The sequence below is a fragment of the Prionailurus viverrinus genome, chromosome C1, assembly GCF_022837055.1.
Source record: "Prionailurus viverrinus isolate Anna chromosome C1, UM_Priviv_1.0, whole genome shotgun sequence".
Taxonomy (NCBI): domain Eukaryota; kingdom Metazoa; phylum Chordata; class Mammalia; order Carnivora; family Felidae; genus Prionailurus; species Prionailurus viverrinus.
The window spans coordinates 8,896,219-8,917,742 of NC_062568.1; the positions used below are offsets into that span (position 1 = coordinate 8,896,219).

Genomic DNA, 21,524 nt, shown 5'->3' on the forward strand with positions numbered 1-21,524 from the left:
TGCAGAATTGTTTTAAAGCGGTCATTGTATTCAGGTGGCCTGGAGGGACGTAAGGAGGAAATCAGAACCCATTGTGGGCCCAGAAACCGTAAACCTAAACCCAGTGTCTTTTCAACTAAACAGATCGCTATCAGCCCGACAGAGCCGACTCCTGTTCCTTTTTTTTGCCCGGTCATTTCCTTTCCTGAGTGTCTGTAAGAACCACCCACTTGGGTGTTTCTCAGGATTGTAGGTTTTTAGGGCAAACAGAACCCCTGGGGAGTGCCTGGACGAGCCAAACGCGCAGTGACACTGTGCGCGCGAGTGACGCTGTGGCTGACATCGACCCCCGCTGCGGTCGTGCCCCGATCTGTGTGGACTGCCTCCCGTGTGGCCGCCGGCAGCCAGGGGCCCAGGTTGGGAGCTCGGCTCGGAAGGGGGGCGGGGGTGCGGGTTTCCTGGTGGGCTGCAGGCTCTGCGTGAGAACCGCCCGCTGCTCCGTTCACCGCCGAAGCCTGCCCCGGGCCCCCCTCCCCTTGCTGCCTCTGTCCTCGGTCAGTCCAGAATGGACGAGACACCAGAGCCTCTGGCCATGACCGTCCACCTCCTGGCCAACTCTGGGCACGGCTCGCTTCTGCAGCAAACTCTCGACCGGCTGCTGGACTGCGTGTGCCCAGACGTCCGTCCCTTTCTGGTGTCAGAGCGGGTCCGGCCAGCGAAATACTACGACAGGGGCCACTCCAAGCGCTCACGGTTCCCGGGGATGTCTGTTTTGCTCTTCCTGCACGAGAGCCTCGGGGAGGAGCGGCTGTTCCGGGTCCTCGACTCCCTCCGGCGCTGGCCCTGGCAGTGCTACCCGGCCCCCAACGCCCCGGGGCGACCGTGTCCCTACGTTCTCGCCAAGCAGGAGTTCTACAGCCTGGACAGCCAGATGCCCGTCTGGGGCGTGAGGCAGGTGCACTGTGGGGCCGAGATCCTGCGAGTGACACTCTACTGCAGTTTTGACAACTACGAGGATGCCATCAGACTCTACGAGCTGATCCTGCAGAAGGACGCCACCTTGCAGAAGAGCAACTTCTGTTTCTTTGTGCTCTATGCCACCGAGAGCTTTGCTCTGCAGCTGTCGCTGAAGCAGCTGCCCCTCGGGATGTCAGTGGACCCCAAAGAGTCTTCAGTGCTGCAGTTTAAGGTCCAAGAGATTGGCCAGTTAGTGCCTCTTCTACCCCATCCGTGCGTCCCCATCAGCCGCACCAGGTGGCAAACACAGGACTATGACGGCAACCAGATTCTGCTTCAGGTATTCCTGTTTTGCCTCTGATCTTTGTAGACGCACATGGCACTGTGTGATTTTATGTCTGAGATGGGCCTTAGCGATGATCCGATGCAGTGGTTCTCAACCTTGGTGGCACGTCACAATCCCCCGGGGAGCTTGGCTTGGAAAACGTCTCCTGCCACAGCAGCACCCCAGGTCAGTGAGACTGGCGTCTCCGGGGGCGCCTTGGGGGACTCAAATATGTAGCAAGTGTCAGGGTTGAGCATCAGTGGGCTAATAAAATCCCCTCATCTGACAGATAAGGGAGTTCAAGCTCCGTGAGCTTGTAGCTTATACAAGATTGTCCTTTAAAACTGCGCGCAAATACTTGGCCCACTCTTGGTTCAGAAATAGTGTAAGCTCCTCCCATCCGACCTAAGGAAGCTCAAGCTGTAATTATAGTTGGGGATGTTAAGTTTGCAGTCCTGTGGACGTAATATTTTCCCTGTTGACTTATTTAGTTTTCTTTTTTATTTAATTTGAGAAAGAGAGAGAGAGAGTGTGTGCACGCGTGAGTAGGGGAGGGGCAGAAGGAGAGAGAACCTTAAGCAGGCTCCACATCTAGCATGGAGCCCGACCCGGGGTTCGATTCTACAACCCTGGTGATCATGATCTGAGCTGAAATCAAGAGTCCGATGCTCAACCGACTGAACCCCCCAGGTGCCCCTTCAAAACGCTCCTTGAGAACACTTGACCTCATTTTCAAGCACCTTGTATCACTGTCAAATTCTACCCCAAATCAAGCTAGATGGTTCGAACTCCTTTAAAAAAAAATCTTGGTATAAAAGCCTTCTGTAAGCATCCCCTATAAGCCAAGCACCATCCTGATAGCGATCATGTGGTGTCTCTTGTGGACTATTCTCTTCGGGGTGAGCCTGGCACCTAGAAGCTGCCTGGCTTAGTCTGGGTTTCTTCATTAGCACAACAAAGGTAATACCAACATCTTCCTAGAGTGTGGGTTGTTGTGCACACGAAATGCCTTAACACTTAACGCCCACAATGCAATTTTAACTATTATTATTGATTATGACCTAGACTAATGTATTACGTTGATTACTTCATTTAATTCTTATTTAAACATTTTTTTAACGTTTATTTATTATTGAGAGACAGAGAGAGACAGAGCATGAGCAGGGGAGGGGCCGAGAGACAGGAAGACACAGAATGTGAAGCAGACTCCGGGCTCCGAGCTGTCAGCACAGAGCCCGACGTGGGGCTCGAACTCACAAACTGGGAGATCATGACCTGAGCCGAAGTTGGACGCTCAACCGACTGAGCCACCCAGGCGCCCCATTCATTTAATTCTTATAACAACCTAGGAAATCACTATTTTTCCCATTTTGCAGATGACAAAACTGAGGGGGAGAGATTCTCAGTGAATTGCCTCATGCAATTCACTCATGCAATTCACTCAAGACAACTCATGCAATTCTCCATTCTTATCCAGTGCTCTGTGAGTGTGCATGCTTGTGTAAGTGTGTGCAGGCAGGGCATGATAGTTACAGCAAAATGTTCTGTGGCTTCTGTCCTTGAGAAATGGTCAGAAACCCCTTTAAGGTCGATTGGGTACAGTAATAACAGGACAGAAGACAAAAAGTCTTTCCCTTCGATTAATTTTGTTGTCATCAGCTTTGAGCTATTAATAACATATGAATCATAGTGATTCTGTGTCAAAAGATTTCTAAATTATTTACCTTCTTGTTCACCTAAGGTGGACAGGTACTCTTTCTGTCGGTTGCCTTGTAATTAACCCAGCAATTTCCAAGGCATCTAAAGTTTCTACTTCAGCCCCGGTTAATCTCCGGAATTTATAATCAACCTCACTGTCAAACAAACATTTAATATGTGTGTGCAGCAGGGGGCACATTTTTTAAACTGTTCTTATTTTCAAGATTAACCCAACCAACTCGGATCTAAACCAATTTCTCTAACCAATTCTCTTCTCTAAACCAATTTTTGCATCCAAGGGAATGGGATCATGGGGGTTAGTATACTTCTCAGGCAGAGGCTGACTTTCTGTGAAGTCAGACCCTCCTGGGACTCACAGGGGAGGGTCAGGGACTCACAGGGGAGGGTCAGGGACCCCCAGTGAAGATCGTAGGGAAACAAATGCCCGGCGGCCCAGATGACTGATGTTGACCAAAAGAAAGAAAATAATACGCATTCAGTGGAAAACCATAACTACGGATTCACCTCTCCACAAATAACCCTTCCTCAGCGCCGGAATGGATGTGAGTGTGTGGGCAGGTGATGGGCAAAGCTTCCTGAGGAGTGATACCTGGGCCTCCTGAAGCTGGACAGCCCAGAAGGAAGGAGCCAGATGGAGAAGGGAGGAAGGTGTTATAAAGAGGAGAGACCGTGGGTGACAATGTGTGATGTGGCATTTCCTTAGCAGGGCATGTAAAAAAAAAACCACACAAAAACCAAAAAAACAAACAAACAAAAAACTGCCCGAGGTTCTATGTGGCTGGGGTGAAGAGAGTGGGGTCACGGGAAGAAGATGAGAGGTAGGTGGGACCACATCATCAGGAATATGGTCAGCCACTGGAAGGTAAGCGCCATGAGAGCAGGAACCTCTGTCTTCCCAGTACCTAGGACGGCCCGGCGCATGGTAGGCAAATACATTCTCGTGCGGACGAACAAGCGTCTCGCTAAGGAGCTTCTATTTTATCCTTATTGTAATCAGCAGTCATTGATGGAGCCCGTGCGTGACACTGACTGGTACAATTAGGTATGAGGATCAAAAGAGAGAAAATAGAAATGGAGGTGCTCTGTAAAGTGGACGCTGTTGGAGATTGTGCAGAAGCAATGCAATTCTTGTGTGTGTGTGTGTGTGTGTGTGTGTGTAAGAAAGCCACCAGCTGTCCTGCCAGAGGCACACAGTGAACAGTTGTTTTCCCAGCTGACCTGCCAGTGCAGAATGTCTGAATGCGCATTTTTGCGGAGAGTGACATTAGGGTTCATAGTAGGTGCTCAGTAAATGAATGGATGTGTCAATAAATGATCGACTATGTCCATGTTGATTCATCCACCAAATACTTTTTTATTTTTTTAAAGTTCATTTTGAGTGAGAGAGAGAGAGCGAGAGCACGAGCAGGTGGGGGGCAGGTAGAGAGAGAGGGGCACAGAGAATCCTAAGCAAGCTCTGTGCGGTACCGTGCACGGAACCCAATGAGGGACTTAAACCTACGAAGCCGTGAGATCAGAACCTGAGCCTAAGAGTCGGACGGTGAACCCACTGAGCCACCCAGGTGCCCCTCGTTCACCAAATACTCGTATTGATTGTCTACCCTGCACCGGAACCTGTTTAGGCCCCCTCTCTCCATTTGTCTTAGTCCTTTTATTATTTATTTATTTATTTATTTATTTATTTTTTTTTTTAAATTTTTTTTTTCAACGTTTTTATTATTTATTTTTGGGACAGAGAGAGACAGAGCATGAACGGGGGAGGGGCAGAGAGAGAGGGAGACACAGAATCAGAAACAGGCTCCAGGCTCCGAGCCATCAGCCCAGAGCCCGATGTGGGGCTCGAACTCACGGACCGCGAGATCGTGACCTGGCTGAAGTCGGACGCTTAACTGACGGTGCCACCCAGGCGCCCCTATTATTTATTTATTTAAAAGAAAATTTTTAATGTTTCTTTGTTTTTGAGGGAGAAAGACAGAGCCTGAGTGGGGGAGGGGCAGAGAAAGAGGGAGACACAGAATCCGAACGCCGGCTCCGGGCTCCGAGCTGTCAGCACAGAGCCCAGCGCGGGGTTTGAACTCACGGGCCATGAGATCACGACTGAGCCGAAGTCGGAGGCCCAACCAACTGAGCCACCCAGGCACCCCTGTCTTAGTTCTTAACGGCTGCCAATGTACGGTGGCTTGATTCTTCCCTTCCCCCTTTAGCGGTGCTTTGTCCTTGCATTTTTCCGTGGTTGCCCCGTGGGAGACAAGACAGCCGTCCCTCTGTTACCCTGTGGTTGGGTCTTCTTTGCCATGACACGTTGCCTTTCCTGGCAGATGGGGGGGCTGGATTCTCCCCCAGGAGCCTGCGATACGAGGAGCCTGCTCTGGTAGGGCTGCAGCCCACCCCCTCACCCCCCGCCCCTGCCTTGAGTATAGGGACAGAAAGGGTTGATTTGACCAAGATTGGAGCATGTGTGACTTGGAGGATGACCGAACCGGGCTGTGGTAGGGGGTAGGGTAGGGGTAGGGCTGGAGAGTTCAGATGAGTTTTGGGGGAAAGATTGTGGCCCGCTGAGTATAGGTGCAGGGGGATCTACAACAGGCAGCAGAGAGGCGTTTAGTAAGGTTGTTAGAGAAGAAGCAGACACGGTAGGTCCCTGTAAGATTCAGTTTAGATGATGACACCGGCACCATCAGGGCGGGTAGATTGGATGAGTACCAGACGGACCGATCCAGAGGTGACTTCGACGGCCCAATCAGGGACTAGCAAAGTTTTAAGTAAGGGAAAGCACGATGGAAGCGTGAGGTTAAACATGAACCGTGTTTAAAAAGAAGGGAGGTGACGATGGGTCTGGACACCTCGGGGCTTGAGATGCCTGCAGGTCATTCGGGTGATATTCCGGAGTCAGGTGGCCCCTGAGGGCAGGAGCTTGGGGTAGGGACACGGGCGGGGTGGGGGGTGGGGGGGAGATGGCTGAAGCCCTGCACAGAAGTGGTGGTAACCGAGGAAGCGTGTGTAGAATTTGAAGAGAAGGAAACAGAACCTACGAAGCGTCCACACTCCGGGAGACGGGAGAGGGAAGAAGAACCGGGGAACGAAAGGGAGAAGCAGGCACAGACCGTGATGTCGTCGAAGCCAGTGTGTACTCGGTGGCGTGAATCTTCTCGGGTGCGCTAGAACGGGCCCCTGAGGTTCTTCCAGCCTCCTCTGCTCATCGGGCCACTGCTCTCTGGTTGTGTTGCCAATAACCCCGGGGAGATCAGCACCAGCTACAGGGCCGTCCCACCTCCACGGGTAGCTGCTGCGACCACCATGGGCATGTCCTTGCCAACGTCTCCACAACACTACTGAAGCCAGGCTCTAATTTCCAACAAGGTCTTTGTGAAAGGTTGAGGCCAAAAGGGGAAAACAACAGGACATTCTTCACAGGAGAGGTAACTTACAAGCACCTCTGGGTGTCACCATTCAGAGCTCCTTGGCCAAGACGTGACCTCGAGGTCCTCTCACACGTCTCCGTGTGTGCTGCACGTGTGTCACCAGGAGGTGCTCCAGGCCAAGCACACAGCGAGAGCAGGAAGGTTCCCTCTTATCTCTTGGGGGCCCACCTTCCAGGTCTTCTTTGTTGACAAGAGTTGACTGCTTCCCAAGACGAATGAAATGGGGAAGTTCACACTCGTCTCCACCACCTGCCCCACCGTGGTGGTGTCTCATTCGTGGACTCAGGCAGGGGGTTTGCTTACATCAGCACATGAACCGAACATCAGTACAATCTGGGATGCTGAGTCTCAACGGCAGATGTCGGTCATTAGCCGTCCTTTCTGGTGGCTTCTCTCAGTTTATTCCGCTGAATGAGCGGGCAATCACGCCTGTGTGAGCTTCGTCCAGTCCCTGGGCTCGCCTCTGGATCCTCTACAAGTAGCGCTTGAGTTCTCCAAGAACCAGTTTTTTATTTCATTGATTTTCTCTACTGATTTCCTGTTTTCAAGTGCATTGATTTCTGCTCTAATTCTCATCATCTTCCGCTTACTTCAGATTTTTTTTAAAGGATATTCTCTTCTTGATGATTTTTTAACGTTTATTTATTTTTTGAGAGAGAGAGAGTGCAGGTGGGGGAAGGGCAGAGAGAGAGAGGGACAGAGGATCTGAAGCAGGCTCTGCGTTGACAGCGGACAGCCCGATGTGGGGCTCGAACCCATGAACCGTGAGATCATGACCTGAGCCAAAGTCATATGCTTAACGGACCGACTCACGCAGGCGCCCCTTACTTTGGAGTTAATATGCTTTTCTTTTTCGAGTTTCCTAAGGTGGAAACTTAGGTTGTTGATTTGAGGTCTTTCTTCTTTTCTAATATATGCATTCAATGCTATATGTGATTTTATATATATATATATATATATATATATATATGTATATATATACACATAATTAAATACATTGTTGGTATTATCATTAAAATTTTTTAAAAAATCTTTATTTTTGACAGAGAGAGAGAGAGAGAAACAGAGAGAGAGGAGACACAGAATCCGAAGCAGGTTCCAGGCTCTGAACTGTCAGTACCCAGCCCGACATGGGGCTTGAACTCACCAATGGGAGTTCATGACCTGAGCCAGTTAGATGCTTGACCGACTGAGCCACCCAGGCACCCTTGGTATTATTATTTTAAACACACTGTTTTGTTAGATCAACTAAGAATGAGAAAAATAAAAGTTGACCTTCATTTACTCCTTCTTCAATGTTCTTCCTTCCAAGTTTCTGATCTTTATTACTTTGCTTCTCTCCAAAGAGCTTTTCATGTTTCTTGCAAGGCAGGCCTACTGACATACAAATTCCTTCAACCTCTGTTTGTTTGAGAAAGACTTTATTTCTGCTTCACGTTTGTAGGAGAATTTCATAGGGTATAGAATTCTAGCTTGGTGGCTATTTTTTTCTCTTCGCACCTTAAATATTTCACTCCATTCTCTTCTTGCTAGCATGGCTTTTGAAAAGTGGGATGTGACCCTTACCTTTTTCCTTTTTTTTCTGACATCCGTTGGGATTTTTTTTTTCTTTATCTTTGACTTCTGTAGTTTGGAAAATGTATGTCTAGGTGTAGCTTTGGGGGGATTTTTGGGGTGGTGTTCTCTGAACTTCCTGGATTTGTGTTCTTGTGTCTGACATTAATTTGGGGGAAATTCTCAGGCACGGTTACTTCAAATATTTTTTCTGTTCCTTTCTCTGTTTCTTGCCTTCTGGTGTTCCTACCATGCAAATGTGACACTTTTTGTAGCTGCCTCACAGTCCTTGGATATTCCGTTCTGGTTTTTTGTCTTTGTTCTCTTTGATTTTTAGCTTTGTCTTGTTTTTTTAAAGTTTGTTTGTTTGTTTATTTTGAGAGAGAGGGGAGAGAGCATGCACGCAATTAAGAGAGAGGCAGAGAGAGAGGGAGAGAAAGAAACCCAGGCAGGCCCCGTGCTGCGGGTGAACTCACGAAACCATGAGATCATGATCTGAACCGAAACCAAGAGTCAGATGCTCAACCACTGGGCCACCCAGGTGCCCCCGATTTTTAGTGTTGAAAGTTTCTTCTGAGGTTCGCTCTAGTTCAGTGATTCTTTGCTCAGCCGTGTCCAGTCTACTAGCAAGCCCATCGAAGGTGTTCTTTATTTCTGTTACAGTGTTGGTTTTGTTTTTTTTAATATCTTTAGTGTTTCTTTCTGGTCCTTTCTTAGGATTTCTGTCTCTGTTTACATGGCTCACCTGTCCTTGCTTGCGGTCTACTTTATCCATTAGAGCTTCTAGGACATTCATCAACTTATTTCAAATTCCTGGCCTGATAATCCCAACAGCGCTGCCATGCCTGGCTCTGATGTTTACCGTCTCTTCAAATTGTATTTTTTTAGGGGCATCCGGGGGGCTCAGTCAGTTAACCATTTGAATCTTGATTTCGGCTCAGGTCATAAGCTCATGGTAGTGGGCTGGAGCCTTGAGGTATGGAGTCTGCTTAAGATTCTCTTTCTCCCTCTCCCACTGCCCCTCTCCTACTCACGCTTTCTCTCTCCCTCCCTCTCCCTCTCTCTCTCTCTCAAAAAAAAAGAAAAAAAAAAGAAGAAGAAGAAGAAGAAAAAAAGAAAAAATGGTTTCTTTTCTCCTTCCCCTTCCAGAAGCACAAGGAGAAGTTTCTCCCATATTTATTGTGAGAGTCTGGTCAGGCTCCTGGAGGTAAATCTCACAAGCTTGTGGGGCCCCTCTGACTGGGTCCCCCTGGAGTTTTTAACTCTCAGAGTTGTCCACACGGAGCCTTCTGCCATTCCTTAGTCACAGTTCAGGTTTTCCTCATCTGGCCCTGCTTCCCGCTGGTGTTTCCCTTAGGAGTCTCTGCTCCGAGAAGCCATGATTCTCTGCATTTATCTGTCTCTCCCGTCCTGGGGCTGCTATTTGTCCTTCATCCTCACTTCTTGTACAAATGCTGGGAGAGTTTCGCCATAAGGCCACAAGCATCATGCACATTGACCACTCCTGCCTCGAAAGCCTGTCCTCTGTGGGTTTCCAAAACCCAGCTCTTTAAGTTTGTCTTCTCTTTCCATCTTTTTTTTCAAGGACTCACCTCTTTCTTCCTGTCCCTAAATCAGGTTCTCTCAGCCTTGGCAGTATTGACATTTTGGACTAGATGATTCTTGGTCATGGAGGACTGTCCTGTGCCTTGCTGATGTGAGCAGCACCGTTGGCTCTGTCACTAGAGGCTAGTAGTACCAACCCCCGCACCCCAGTTGTGACAACCAAAATGTCTCCAGACCTTGTCAAACGCCTCTGGGGGTGAAGGTTCCCCCAGCTGAGAACCACTGTCCTTGGCCAAAGGTTTCCTTAAGGTTAAGAAATATAGACCATCCTGGGGCGCCTGGGTGGCGCAGTCGGTTAAGCGTCCGACTTCAGCCAGGTCATGATCTCACGGTCCGTGAGTTCGAGCCCCGCGTCGGGCTCTGGGCTGATGGCTCAGAGCCTGGAGCCTGTTTCCGATTCTGTGTCTCCCTCTCTCTCTGCCCCTCCCCCGTTCATGCTCTGTCTCTCTCTGTCCCAAAAAAAAAAAAAAAAAAAAAAAAAAAAAAAACGTTAAAAAAGAAATATAGACCATCCTGTGGACTTACCCTCATCTTTGTTGACCTTACTGCTGTGTGAGAATCTCTGGCTCTCGAGCTTTAGCTTATTTCCGGCTCCCTGGAAGACCACGGGACCATCATGTCTCATTCGCACCTCGCATTCAGTCCGAGCGAAACCTAAGACACCATCGACAGCCTCCCCCAACCTCTACAGCTCTGGTCACCCTCTCCCCATTTGCAGTGGTTTTGAAACATTGTCATTTTTAAAGCCTCTTTTCCCAGGAGCCCCTCATTCAGTCACACCTAGTGAATGTAGGTGAATAGAAAACTGGTAGTTTTCCACTGGGGTCATTCTTTCTCCCCCTTCCTTCTTTAAGCCCGCGTAGCTTTAAAGGTGCGTTATAACTATTATGACATTCTAACTCTTCACTCCGGCTCCAGGCATCCTATTTTACCCAGCACACCACAGTTGAACACATTTTTAAATGGCGGCTAACTTTATGGCTAGCCCAACTTTCTTTCCAGAAGTCTAGGCTCACCCCTGCACCCAGATATGTTTTTTTATTGTCCTAAAATACACAGAACACAGCATTTGTTCACCTGAGCCCTTTTTAAGTGTCGGGTTCAGTGCCATTAAGTACATTTACAATGTTACACTACCATCACCACAGTCTGTTTCTAGAACTTTCTCATCACCCCACATAGAAACTCTGTACCTATTAAACTATAACTCCTTCTTCCGTCCTCCCCTAGTCCCTGGTAACCTTGGTTCTTCTTTCTGTCTCTACAAACTTGCCTATTCTAGGCACCTCACCTATGTGATGCGACACATAGCATATAATACCTGTCCTTACGTATGGCTTAGTTCATTCACTCAGTATAATGTTTTCTAGGTTTATCCATGTAACAGGTGTCAGAATTTCATTCCTTTTTGAGTTGAAAAATTTCCATTTTATGGATATCTGGCATCTCTGCACTGCCTAAGCTGTTGTCCAGAGATGTCTTTCTCTGCCTCTTCACTTCTCCACCCTTCAAGGCTCTGCTCGAATGGCAATTTGCCTCCAAAACCTGCCGTGAAGCTCCAATGCACAGTAGCTTCCATTTGGTGCACGTTTTACGTGGAAATTTTTGTAACCCACAACTGATTACATATTTTCTTATTCTTGTACCATATAATTTGGAAGTCTATGACTCTCCGCTTCCTTTTCAGTATTTTGTTGTAAATGTCTATTTCCAGTAGACTAGCGGGTAGACAGCTGCTTCTGCACCACCGGTTGATTGACTGCTTGTTTTCAGGAAATAAGCCTGTCTCTTCGGAAAAGGTGTGTGTTCCAGAAGCTAGTTTGGTGTAAGCAAGCACGTGGTTCTTTTCACTTGATCAACATTTGGCTAAGTCCGTCGTTGTGTTCTGTCTTAGCCGTTCAAAAAATCAAAGAACGTGGTGTGTCCTGGAGAAAGTAATTCATTTTCTTCGGTAGCATTTCTCGAGGGTCCTTTCCCATTTCCGAATCTCTCCGCTGTGCGCGCTTCCACTCTATTCCTCCCTCTTTGTCACTCTCTCCGTTTCTTATTCATTCTCCATCCCTACCCCAAATGTGCCCCACACAACCACACAACACACACACACACACACACACACACACACTGCCTTCCTTACCCTTCTCCTCACTCAATACTTGGGTTTATGCTGCCCTGAAGGAACACTTCGAGGCATTGCTCAGGTTTTCACTCTTACAGAAAAGCAGTTAACATCAGTGGTTGTGATTCATCAGTTAAAGTAAGTGCCTTTCTTTTTTCTTTTTGTAAAAAAATTTAGTTATTTTTGAGGGGTGAGGGGTGTGTTGGGGAGGGGCAGAGAGAGAGGCAGACAGAAGATCTGCTCTCTGAGAGCAGAGAGCCTGACACGGGGCTTGAACTCACAAACTGTGAGATCATGACCTGAGCTGAAGTCAGAGGCGTAACTGACTGAGCCCCCACAGACGGCCCCCACTTTTTTTTTTTTTTTTGGTAAGTACCTTTACTTTAAAGAACAATTAATCAGAAGACAGTGGTTTCAACTCTTAAGTAAGCAAGTTTGGCATTGTTTGGGGGGTTCTTATTATCTGCGTCATTTGTTTCCATTTAATTTTTTTTTCAGTGTAGGAGAAATTCTCTTATCTCTCGCAATCACGTTTACTAAGAGACAATCTTATTTTCCCTTCATGGGATGAATCTGTTCTTTAACAGCTTAATCATTTTTTAATGATGCATATTCTCTTGTTTCTCAGGTATTTAGAATCAAATGAGTGACACACGATAGTCTTATTCATCAAGATAATTGCCAGGGTTCCCCGAAACTTGAAAAAGCTAGTTCTCAATTCGTAACATTTTACAAATATTTCTTGGAAAGATGAGCTCTAAATGATCAGAATTCCTACAAATGCATTTCAATTTGTGTTCTGGCAAGAGGAGCCTTCTTCTCCCCCAAGGGATTTCTCTCAATCACTCAGCATTATGTTTCTCCTGGAAATTCTTCACCGTAACTGCACACGTCTGCATTTCTACATTAATAATATTGCACTCAATTGTGGTCTGTGGTCTAAGGATCTTAGACCTCACTTTGAGAATGAGAAGTTGACATTTCCTTCTCCTAAAATGTTTGCAGAAATGGCCAACCATACGATGAAAGTCATTTTGACTTTTCTTTAAAAGGCTTGAGATCTACCTAATGTCAAATAATTAGGGGCCCAATAGGATTTTACATCTCCATACCTTTATACATGTAAAAATGTACATTTTGTTAGGTGCTAAGCTTTACGTATGTATCCAAAAGACATCTAGTTGATTACTTACCATGTGCTGGGCACGATGCGAGGGACTGGAGATACAATAATGAAGAAGATCAATATACCCCTTGCTCAAGATGGCAAATTCAGAGAAAGACACAGAGATGTCAGTGGACAAGTGCATAACACTGTGATAACTACTATGATATGGAATTACAGGCTGCGAGGAGATCTAGTAATAATGCTAATTACTATGATACTAACCAACTCATATTTAGCAGAGCTATGTCCCAGCCACTGTTATCATTTAATCCTTTCAACAACTCTATGATGCTGGTACTCAGGATTATTTCCTTTCATAGGTGAAGAAACTGAGGCATAGGAAGATTAGGTAACTTCTCTAAAGTCCAACAACTAAGTGGCAGAGCCAATATTTAGGGGACCTAACCCAGAGTCAGGGACATTAAGAAAGCTTCCAAGAGGAAGTGATGTGGAAGCCGGGGCTGATCATGGGTTTTTAGGGAGAGGGGTTAGAAGAGACCTATCCCAGACCGAGGAAATAATATACACAAACACTGGCACTGGGAAAGAGCAAATCATGTCCAAAGAAGCTCGATTTTGGCAAGTGGAGGCTGGAAGGGAGGAAGTGGTGAATGACCAGGCTGGAGGAAGAGGGGGCAGACTGTGGAGGGTGTGATCGGTCATATTAAAGGACTTAGATTCTTATCTCAAGAAGAATAGGGAGCCATCTGAAGTAGGAGGGTGACATGATGAAAGCTGTTTCTGAAGCTCCTCTTGTAGAGGAGTTCAGGAGGGATCGGAGGGACGTGAGGGCATCGACGGGGGCCTCATCCCATAGCTATGGCAGTAATTCACATGAGAGATGGCAAGAGTCTGCCCTAGGGTTAAGGGCATTGGACACGGAGAGCCAGGAAGATCGGAGAGATCTTTGGGCGACAGAGTCCACGGGAGTGGATGACACGGGGACGAAGAAGGGGAAATGATGCTCTTGCTTTGCTAACACGGGGCTAACGCGTTTGAAGAAAGGGAAAAGACTAAACAGAATGGAATTAGCATGAGTCGGGAAATGAGTTCAATTTTGAACATGTTGAGTTTGAGGAGCTGGTGCCTGGAAGGCAGTTGGATAGACAAGTGGGAGGCTTATAAGACAGATCTGAGCTGTAGTTTTGGGGAGCCTTCATCATTTACACAGTAATTGAAGCTTTAAAAAAAAAAAAGACTTCAAATGTAAAGGAGAAAGGTCAGCCTTGTCAAATTCAACCGGAGCTCAAGTAACAATGAATGACAAGGAAGCTGATTGAGGATGATCTCTGGCAAGGGCAATTTCAGTGGATTGGTAGCGGGGAGAGTCAGTGCCATGGGTAGAGGAAATCAGGGGAGGTTAGTAGGATAAATGAGTGTGGATACATTTAATAGAGAGGCTTGACTGTGAAGGAGAGGAGAGAGAGAGCCGGAGGGCAAGAGGGTGAAGGAATGTGTTTATTCAAGATAGACCTGAGCAGGTTTAATTGTTGTGGAAAAAGAGAGGGCAGAGCATGGGGTAGAGAGAAGGGGGGGGGAGAAACAAGATAGCAAAGTGGGAGGAAATGAATCATCCATAAGTTGGCGGTGGCCAGGAAGGCAGGAGGCATTGGAATTGGAGACTGGTCCCGTTTCTTGTGGGGAGGATGATGATGTTGCAGGTACATTGGATGGCAGGCGGCCGAGAGGTGCTAGCTGCTGATGGCTTTTGTTTTCTCCCTAATCTAGAGATCCTTCTGCCTGGGGAGGGGGTGTGGTGGTCCCACTGACGGTTTGAGGACAGCTCGGAAGCTCTGAAGCAGCTGACAGTTGGCTAAGGAAACAGGACCTACGGGGAGCCTGGGCCCAGTTGGAAAGCGCACCTTCATGGTGATGTCACGCTGAACAGTCGTGTGCTTTTCTGAAGCCTGCAGTTCAAGGCACAAGTTCAGAGCCTGTGGGCACGCAGATGGAACCCGGGGTTGGGAGGTCTCGAGGGAGGCTTTGGCGGAAGGAAAGGGAGTGGTGGAGAGGAGTGGGAGGTTTGGGTGGGGAAGTGGTTGAAGCCATGAGGGCCTTTGGACTCCAGTTGACATGGAAGGAGGTGTTGATGGGAAAGAGTTGATGCAACAGGAGAGCTGAGTGTTGGAACAGGAAAGACTGCTCAGCGGTCCCTGGGAGGTAGACCATTGGAGGGGGGCGAGGGGGGTGAGGCCCAGGGGAGGGGCCATGGGCTGAGCAGAGCTGAGAGGAGGGGCGACTACAGACCCTGCCCTGAGAGGCACTTCCTGGTTGCTCTGAGGCCTCTCCTTCTCTTCAGGATTGGTAGAAAATTCAATAGGACCTCAGAACCAAACCAGTGGATTTCCTCATCCAGACTGGATAGTCTAATACCAACCCTGAATGGTCTCTGAGTATGGGAATTCCTATGCCAGTTTCCATTTCCGGAAGAAAAAGACTTCACTGGGTCACGTAAAAAGGTAGATTATAAGGTCAAACGATTCTCCAGGAGGCTAGGCTGGCGGCTTAGCCCTCTGAGGGGACTTGGGGAGTTTGTTCTCCCAGGAGAGGAGACCCCAGCTTGCATCTGGGAGAGAGTCTGTTTCCCGCTGATTTGGAAAGAATGAAGGAGTAGTGTTCTCGGAGAGGGAGAATTTGGGGCCGCTTGAGGTTGGAGCTGGGGAGAAGCTTTTCCTTTTTATTTTACACACTTGTTCAGTGGGCTTTACAGTGAGCCGTCACTGCCTTTACCACGTTTTTCTTATGAGAAGTTATTAGATGAATACAATTTTTTAACGTTTATTTATTTTTGAGAGAGAGCCAGAGTGTAAGTAAGCTGGGGAGGGGGGGACCGAGGGAGAGACAGAAGCCCAAGTAGGCGCCAGGCTCTGAGCTGTCAGCACAGAGCCGGATGTGGGGCTTGAACCCATGAGCTGCAAGATCATGACCCCAGCCAAAGTTGGACGCTCAACCCACTGAGCCACGCAGGCGCCCCAGAAATTATTAGATGGATATTATTAGAAGGTAACACTGGGTGAAAGGAAAAAGGAAAAGGGACAGAAAGCCAGGAAGGGCAGGGGAGGCAGGAGGAATTAGAGAGAGGCAAAGGCAAATCCCTCTCCAGAAATGTGGAGTGGGAGGTCAGCCTGACACGCTGAGACTCACGGTGACCACGTGATAGCATGCTGCGGGACGCCCACCTTTTCTGGGTCTGTGGCTGTACTTCCCAACTTTTGTTGCGCCATTAGAATCACCCCCGGGCGGGGGGAGATTTAAAAATTCCTCAGGCCCAGGTGGCTCCCAGCCCAATGACATTAAAACGTCCGCAGGCGGGAGCCTGGTGTCAGTGTTTTAAAGCTCCCCAGGGGGCCCCAGTGTGCAGCCAAGTTTGGGGACAGAAGTTTCTCCTCTGGGTTCGCACACAGGGACACATCCCGGCATGCAGTGGCCGTCCCTTTGACAGTGTCCCCGCTAGAGGGGGCTGGGATGTTGGTGGAGGCTCCCCCTGCGTGAACGGGGGTGGGGGGGTGGGGGGAGTGGGCTGGATGGGGGAGGGAGGAGAGGGGTAGGGGAGGAGGAGGAGGGAGAGGGAGAGTGGGGGGAAGGGGAGGGGAGGGGAGGGGGCACGGCTCAGGGGAAGCACACCTGTGGGGGAGATTTCAGGGTAAGTGGCTTGGTCCAGACTGCAGAATACCAGTTTTCAGAGTGTGTTCCAGGGAGCCTTAGGGACGTGGTGAGTGGGGTCAGCACCCCAGCGGGCGGGGGTGGGGGTGGGGGAGCAAAGGGAGGCCCAGCAGCCTTCAATCAGGGCCGCTCTGCAGACAGCACCTCATATCTAGGGATTCCAGAAAAGTTTCTGCTTGAAAAAAGTGGGGGGGGGGCAGTTGGGGAGTGGGAAGTCATTGCTTTTTTTTCTATAGCGGTGATCAGCCAACCACGGGCCCCCGGGAGCTAAGAATAGTTTTTCCACTTTTAAATGGTTGGTGGGGATGGGGGGGGGGGAACGTCATGACACATGAAAATTGCACAAGATTCAAACCCAGCCACACCCATTTATCTCATTGTCTGAGGCTGCTTTGCAGCAGAGTCGAGTAATTGCAATGAAGACCTTGGGTCCACGGGGCCTCAGATACATTATACGGCTCTTTACAGAGAATATTTGCCAAAGGAGTTGATGGAAACAACTTTCTCGCTTTTTGCAGTTTGATCACGGTCACTATACCGTTTCTATCAGAGAGAAAATTGGGGGCTGGGCCTACATGAGTGTGACATAAGTAAGCAACTACCGAACGCTCGTGCGTGGTGATTTGGTCGTTTCTAGACCTGCTTTCTTACTGTTCTGATTTCTTCCTTCTTGCCTGGGGAGATAAATATGGACCAGTCTTTTTTATTTTCTTTTAACAAACCTAAAAACATTTTTTTTTTAGATCAGTGTTAAGTTCACAGCAAACTGGAGAATCCCATATGCTCCCCTGCCCCTCACAGGTACCGCCTCCCCCCCTGTCAGCATCCCGCCATCCCACAATCAATGAACCTGCATAGACACATCATTATCGCCGAAAGTCCACGGTTTATATTAGGTTTCACTCCTGGTGTTGCACGAACTGTTTCGACAAAGGTATAATGACGTGTGCCCCACCCCCCGCCCCCGCGATATCTACAGAGTACTTTCACTGCCTTAAAAATCCTCTGTGCTCTGCCTGTTCATCCCTCTCTCCCCTCTAACTCCTGGCAACCACTAACTTTTTTTTTTTTTTTTAATGTTTATTCATTGTTTTGAGAGACAGAGAGAGACAGAGTGTGAGCAGGAGAGGAGCAGGGAGAGAGAGAGGGAGACACAGAATCCGAAGCAGGCTCCAGGCTTCGAGCTGTCAGCACAGAGCCCAACGCAGGATTCAAACTCATTAAGTGCAAGATCGTGACCTGAGCCGAAGTCGGCCACTTAACCGACTGAGGTGTGCAGGTGCCCCCCACTTTTTTTTTTCCTTTTTATGGTCTCCATAGCTTTGCCTTTTCCAGAATGTCATATGGTCACAATCATACAGTATGTAGACTTTTCAGATGGGCTTCTTTCACTTAGAAAATGTATTTACGGTTGTGACATTCTTTTCCATATTTGATTAAGGGCAGGGCCAGGCAGGGGTAGGCCCTAGATACCAATTTCTTTTCTCTTTTTTTTTTTTTTCAACGTTTATTTATTTTTGGGACAGAGAGAGACAGAGCATGAACGGGGGAGGGGCAGAGAGAGAGGGAGACACAGAATCGGAAACAGGCTCCAGGCTCTGAGCCATCAGCCCAGAGCCCGACGCGGGGCTCGAACTCACGGACCGCGAGATCGTGACCTGGCTGAAGCCGGACGCTCAACCGACCGCGCCACCCAGGCGCCCCTAAGGGCTACTGACAAGAGAGAGAACATTATCTTTTCCAGAAATCTTCTTGGCCAGAGTGCAATGTACAGAGTAGGGGATGAGGCTCCCAAGAGTCCAAGGATGGGAGATGGGCCAGTGAACTCCATTCTGCAGAAGGAGACAGCAGTAAACCCTAGGCTGGGAGCTCTGCTGAGTAGGGCCTGTACGTTTGGAACCAGAATGGAATTGCTAGGGATTAAGAGAACACAGCTCCCTCCTTTCTTTGTTTCCCACATGACACTAGGTCTGTGCTATAAACAAATGGCACCCCCCCAATATAAAGAATATTGGCTTAAAAGGTGTCGAATTATTAGTCTGGCTGGAGTGCCCACATGTCTTGCAATAGCTCAAGATAGATATCATTGGCCTGATCTAAAAGAACTTACCAACTTTGGAGGACTGAATTCTTATTCCAGGCTTTATCTTGACTATGGCCACATGTTTGGGTGGCTTTTTATTGTGATTTTGATTGCACAGTTGGTGATACATTGTTTGCATCAGCAAGTGAGGCCGCCAGATGACATCTTCGAACATCTTTGTGTCATTTGAACAACATGATCTACAAGAACCGTGTTGTTGTCAAGCGGTCATTTGATTCTCAGATTCGTAGCCTTGTCATACGTTGGTTTAGGGAGTCTGAGAGAAAGATGTGTGGAGCTGAATACTGATAGAGCTCATAATTAGATTGGACTTATGACTTCAATTCAACTGGCTCTGTTGCAAGTCTGCTGTGGGCACAGCATGGCGGAGGATGAATGGGACATCGTCTGCTCTCGGCACTTAGTTAATGGAAAACGTCTGTTGAATTTGTTTCTTTTTCCCTTGTCCCTTAGGTCCAACTGAATCCAGGACTTGGTGTGAGGAATGGCGAGCTTTCCTTTCTGAACGGCACCTCGGGAGCTAACACGCTTCCCCAGGGCTCCAGGCTGATCCCTGTCTCCACAAGGAGGACCCTAGAGCCCAGAGGCCGAAGAAGCCGGGCCAGGAGGCTCAAGGTGGGCTCTCCGGAGTGCCCAGCGCCCGGCGGATGCCCAGCGTCAGACAGCTATAGTGGTACTTTGTGGAAAAACCCTGGTTGCCCATCCCAGGACCGCAGCGCAGCCACGGGTGCCCGGATGCATCTGCCTTCTCCCCACCTCCAGCCTGGGGCCACAGCAAAGGTCCTCAGCGCGGAAAACAGCTTTGAGAAGCTGGAGGCAGAAACTAATGTTGACACAGGGCGCACCACGGTCAACTGTGAACCCAGGCAATCTGTTCTAAGCAAATTTCCAAGGGATCTCCGGGCCAGCCAGCCACCATCCTGCTTGCCAGACTCATCCTTAGGGGCAACTGCCTCCAAGAACAATAAAATCTCTAAGGAAAGGATCCATGGTTTGTCCCCTGCTGGCCAGAGGGCTCTTGGTGCAAGGAAGACGATGTCAAAATGTCTCCTTCACCTGCCAGTCCAGGGTGAAGAAAAAGAAGAAGAAGAATTCTTTATATAGCACCAAACAAGTGGGGGTTCCTAAAACACGAGATCAGATACAGTGTTCTAGGAATGGAGCCCTCTGACCTAGAATCGGGCCTGTTTCTTGTTCACGTGAGGGGCCCCGAAGGCTGGCCACGCACAGATCAGTATAGCGCTTATTTCAACTGTTCCCAGTCTCACGGTGCTGTGAACGGTTATTTGCGATCATGGTCAGGAGGGAACACAGCCAACGTGCAGGGGAAAAAAGCCCTTGGAGACACAGCTAACCCAGCTGGGTGTGTTGAGTTCAGCACCCATCAGAAATAATTGCATTGTATGCAAATGAGTCAGCTGTGTTATGCAATGCTGATGAGCGTATGCACTTTGGTTTTAATTTTCACTTGGGTTGCATAGTTCATCCCCCTGGACGACACGGACTATTTGTTCTTTAGTGTTTTTTAATTTTATGTGGCCTCCTTTGGTATCTATGCTCTGTATACTACATAGCCGCTCGTGATTTTGCCTTTAAAGTTTGCATCTAGAATGAGTTACCATGCAAGTGTTCTGAAAATTAGAAACAATTTAGTTTTTTCCTGTTTAATGAGCAGAAACACAGGAAGCCAAGAAATCCGGTGAAAAATGAAAGCTAGGCCCTGGGATTTCCCAGCCCCTCCATTTCTCATTTGTTTCTGGGCTACTCCAAAGGGGCCAAGTGGTTCATGTTTCTAACCAGAGAGGAACATGACATGATCAGATGATTCCAGATCTCTACTTAATACGGTAGGAAGATTGGATTGGATGGGTCGTTGGAGCAGGACTTAACGTTCTTCTGGCCATGTTCAAATTCTTAAATTTCTTTGCAATACTCATTCATTCATTTATACATTCATTCACTCATTCAGCACGTATTTATGGAGCACCCATGTTTGAATAAGACAGACTAACATATGGTCCACATACATTCTGGGGCCATCCAACCACCAAAAGTTTATGGTCCCACCAGTACAGATTCATTGTAGCAACACTTGAGAATATGTTGAAGTGTTAATTCCTCCGGAACCCTTTTCCACAACTGATGTTCACACTTGCTGCACAAGGCTGTAGTAACCATTCGCCACCTGCAGGTGGAGACCGGCGCAAATTATAAGTTGCAATTATAACCATAATGGACAAATTCTTGGTTGCTCATAGACTGTATTTTTTTGGTGGGTCTATAATAAAGGTTTTTAAAACATCTGAGGTCTGTGTGTTGTAGTCAATTTATGACGTTATCGGACTCCATGAACCTTATTCTCCAAATCCATGCTGATTTGGCCCGATCTTCGTGACAACCCGACACTTAGTATACCCACGTGGAGAGAAGATGTGTTCGGGCTCAAGCACGAGTCTCAGGGAAGAGACACCTGGCTGAGTCTGGGCGCTCTGCTGACCTTGAAGAGTAGAAATGAAGACGAGTCGCAAATAGACAAAGATAAGACTTCGAGGTTGATTTTCTTTTTCTAAGCGCGTGACGTCAATATATTCTCATTCTCATTTTCCTTCCCTCCCCCAGACTAAAGTTAGATTTTAGGAAATGGGATGAAGAACTTAATTTCGGTATGATTTTCTATAATAAGAGTTTAAAGTAATGAAAGTCTCATTTAAATTGAGCTCTTGAGCTGCCTTGGAAAGCGCGGCAGGCAGGCAATTCTGAAATTTCTTTCCTGCTTCTTTTGAGGTTACCTGAATTCTTTAACATAATACATGGGCAAGAATATAAGTACATGGAAATCAGGAAGAATACTGATAAACGTGAAGGAGTACCTTACAAAATTGATTTGTAAAATAACACACTCTTTGGGGCGC

At 48.0% G+C, this 21,524-nt stretch overlaps 1 protein-coding gene across 1 annotated transcript; it reads left to right on the forward strand.

Moving 5' to 3' along the window:
• Positions 1-266: 266 nt before the first annotated feature.
• Positions 267-20,918, forward strand: FAM124B (family with sequence similarity 124 member B). The gene is made up of 2 exons (XM_047873737.1): positions 267-1,276; positions 19,066-20,918. The coding sequence occupies exons 1-2, from the start codon at positions 545-547 to the stop codon at positions 19,714-19,716; spliced, it is 1,383 nt and encodes a 460-aa protein (XP_047729693.1). The 5' UTR covers positions 267-544; the 3' UTR covers positions 19,717-20,918.
• Positions 20,919-21,524: the final 606 nt, after the last annotated feature.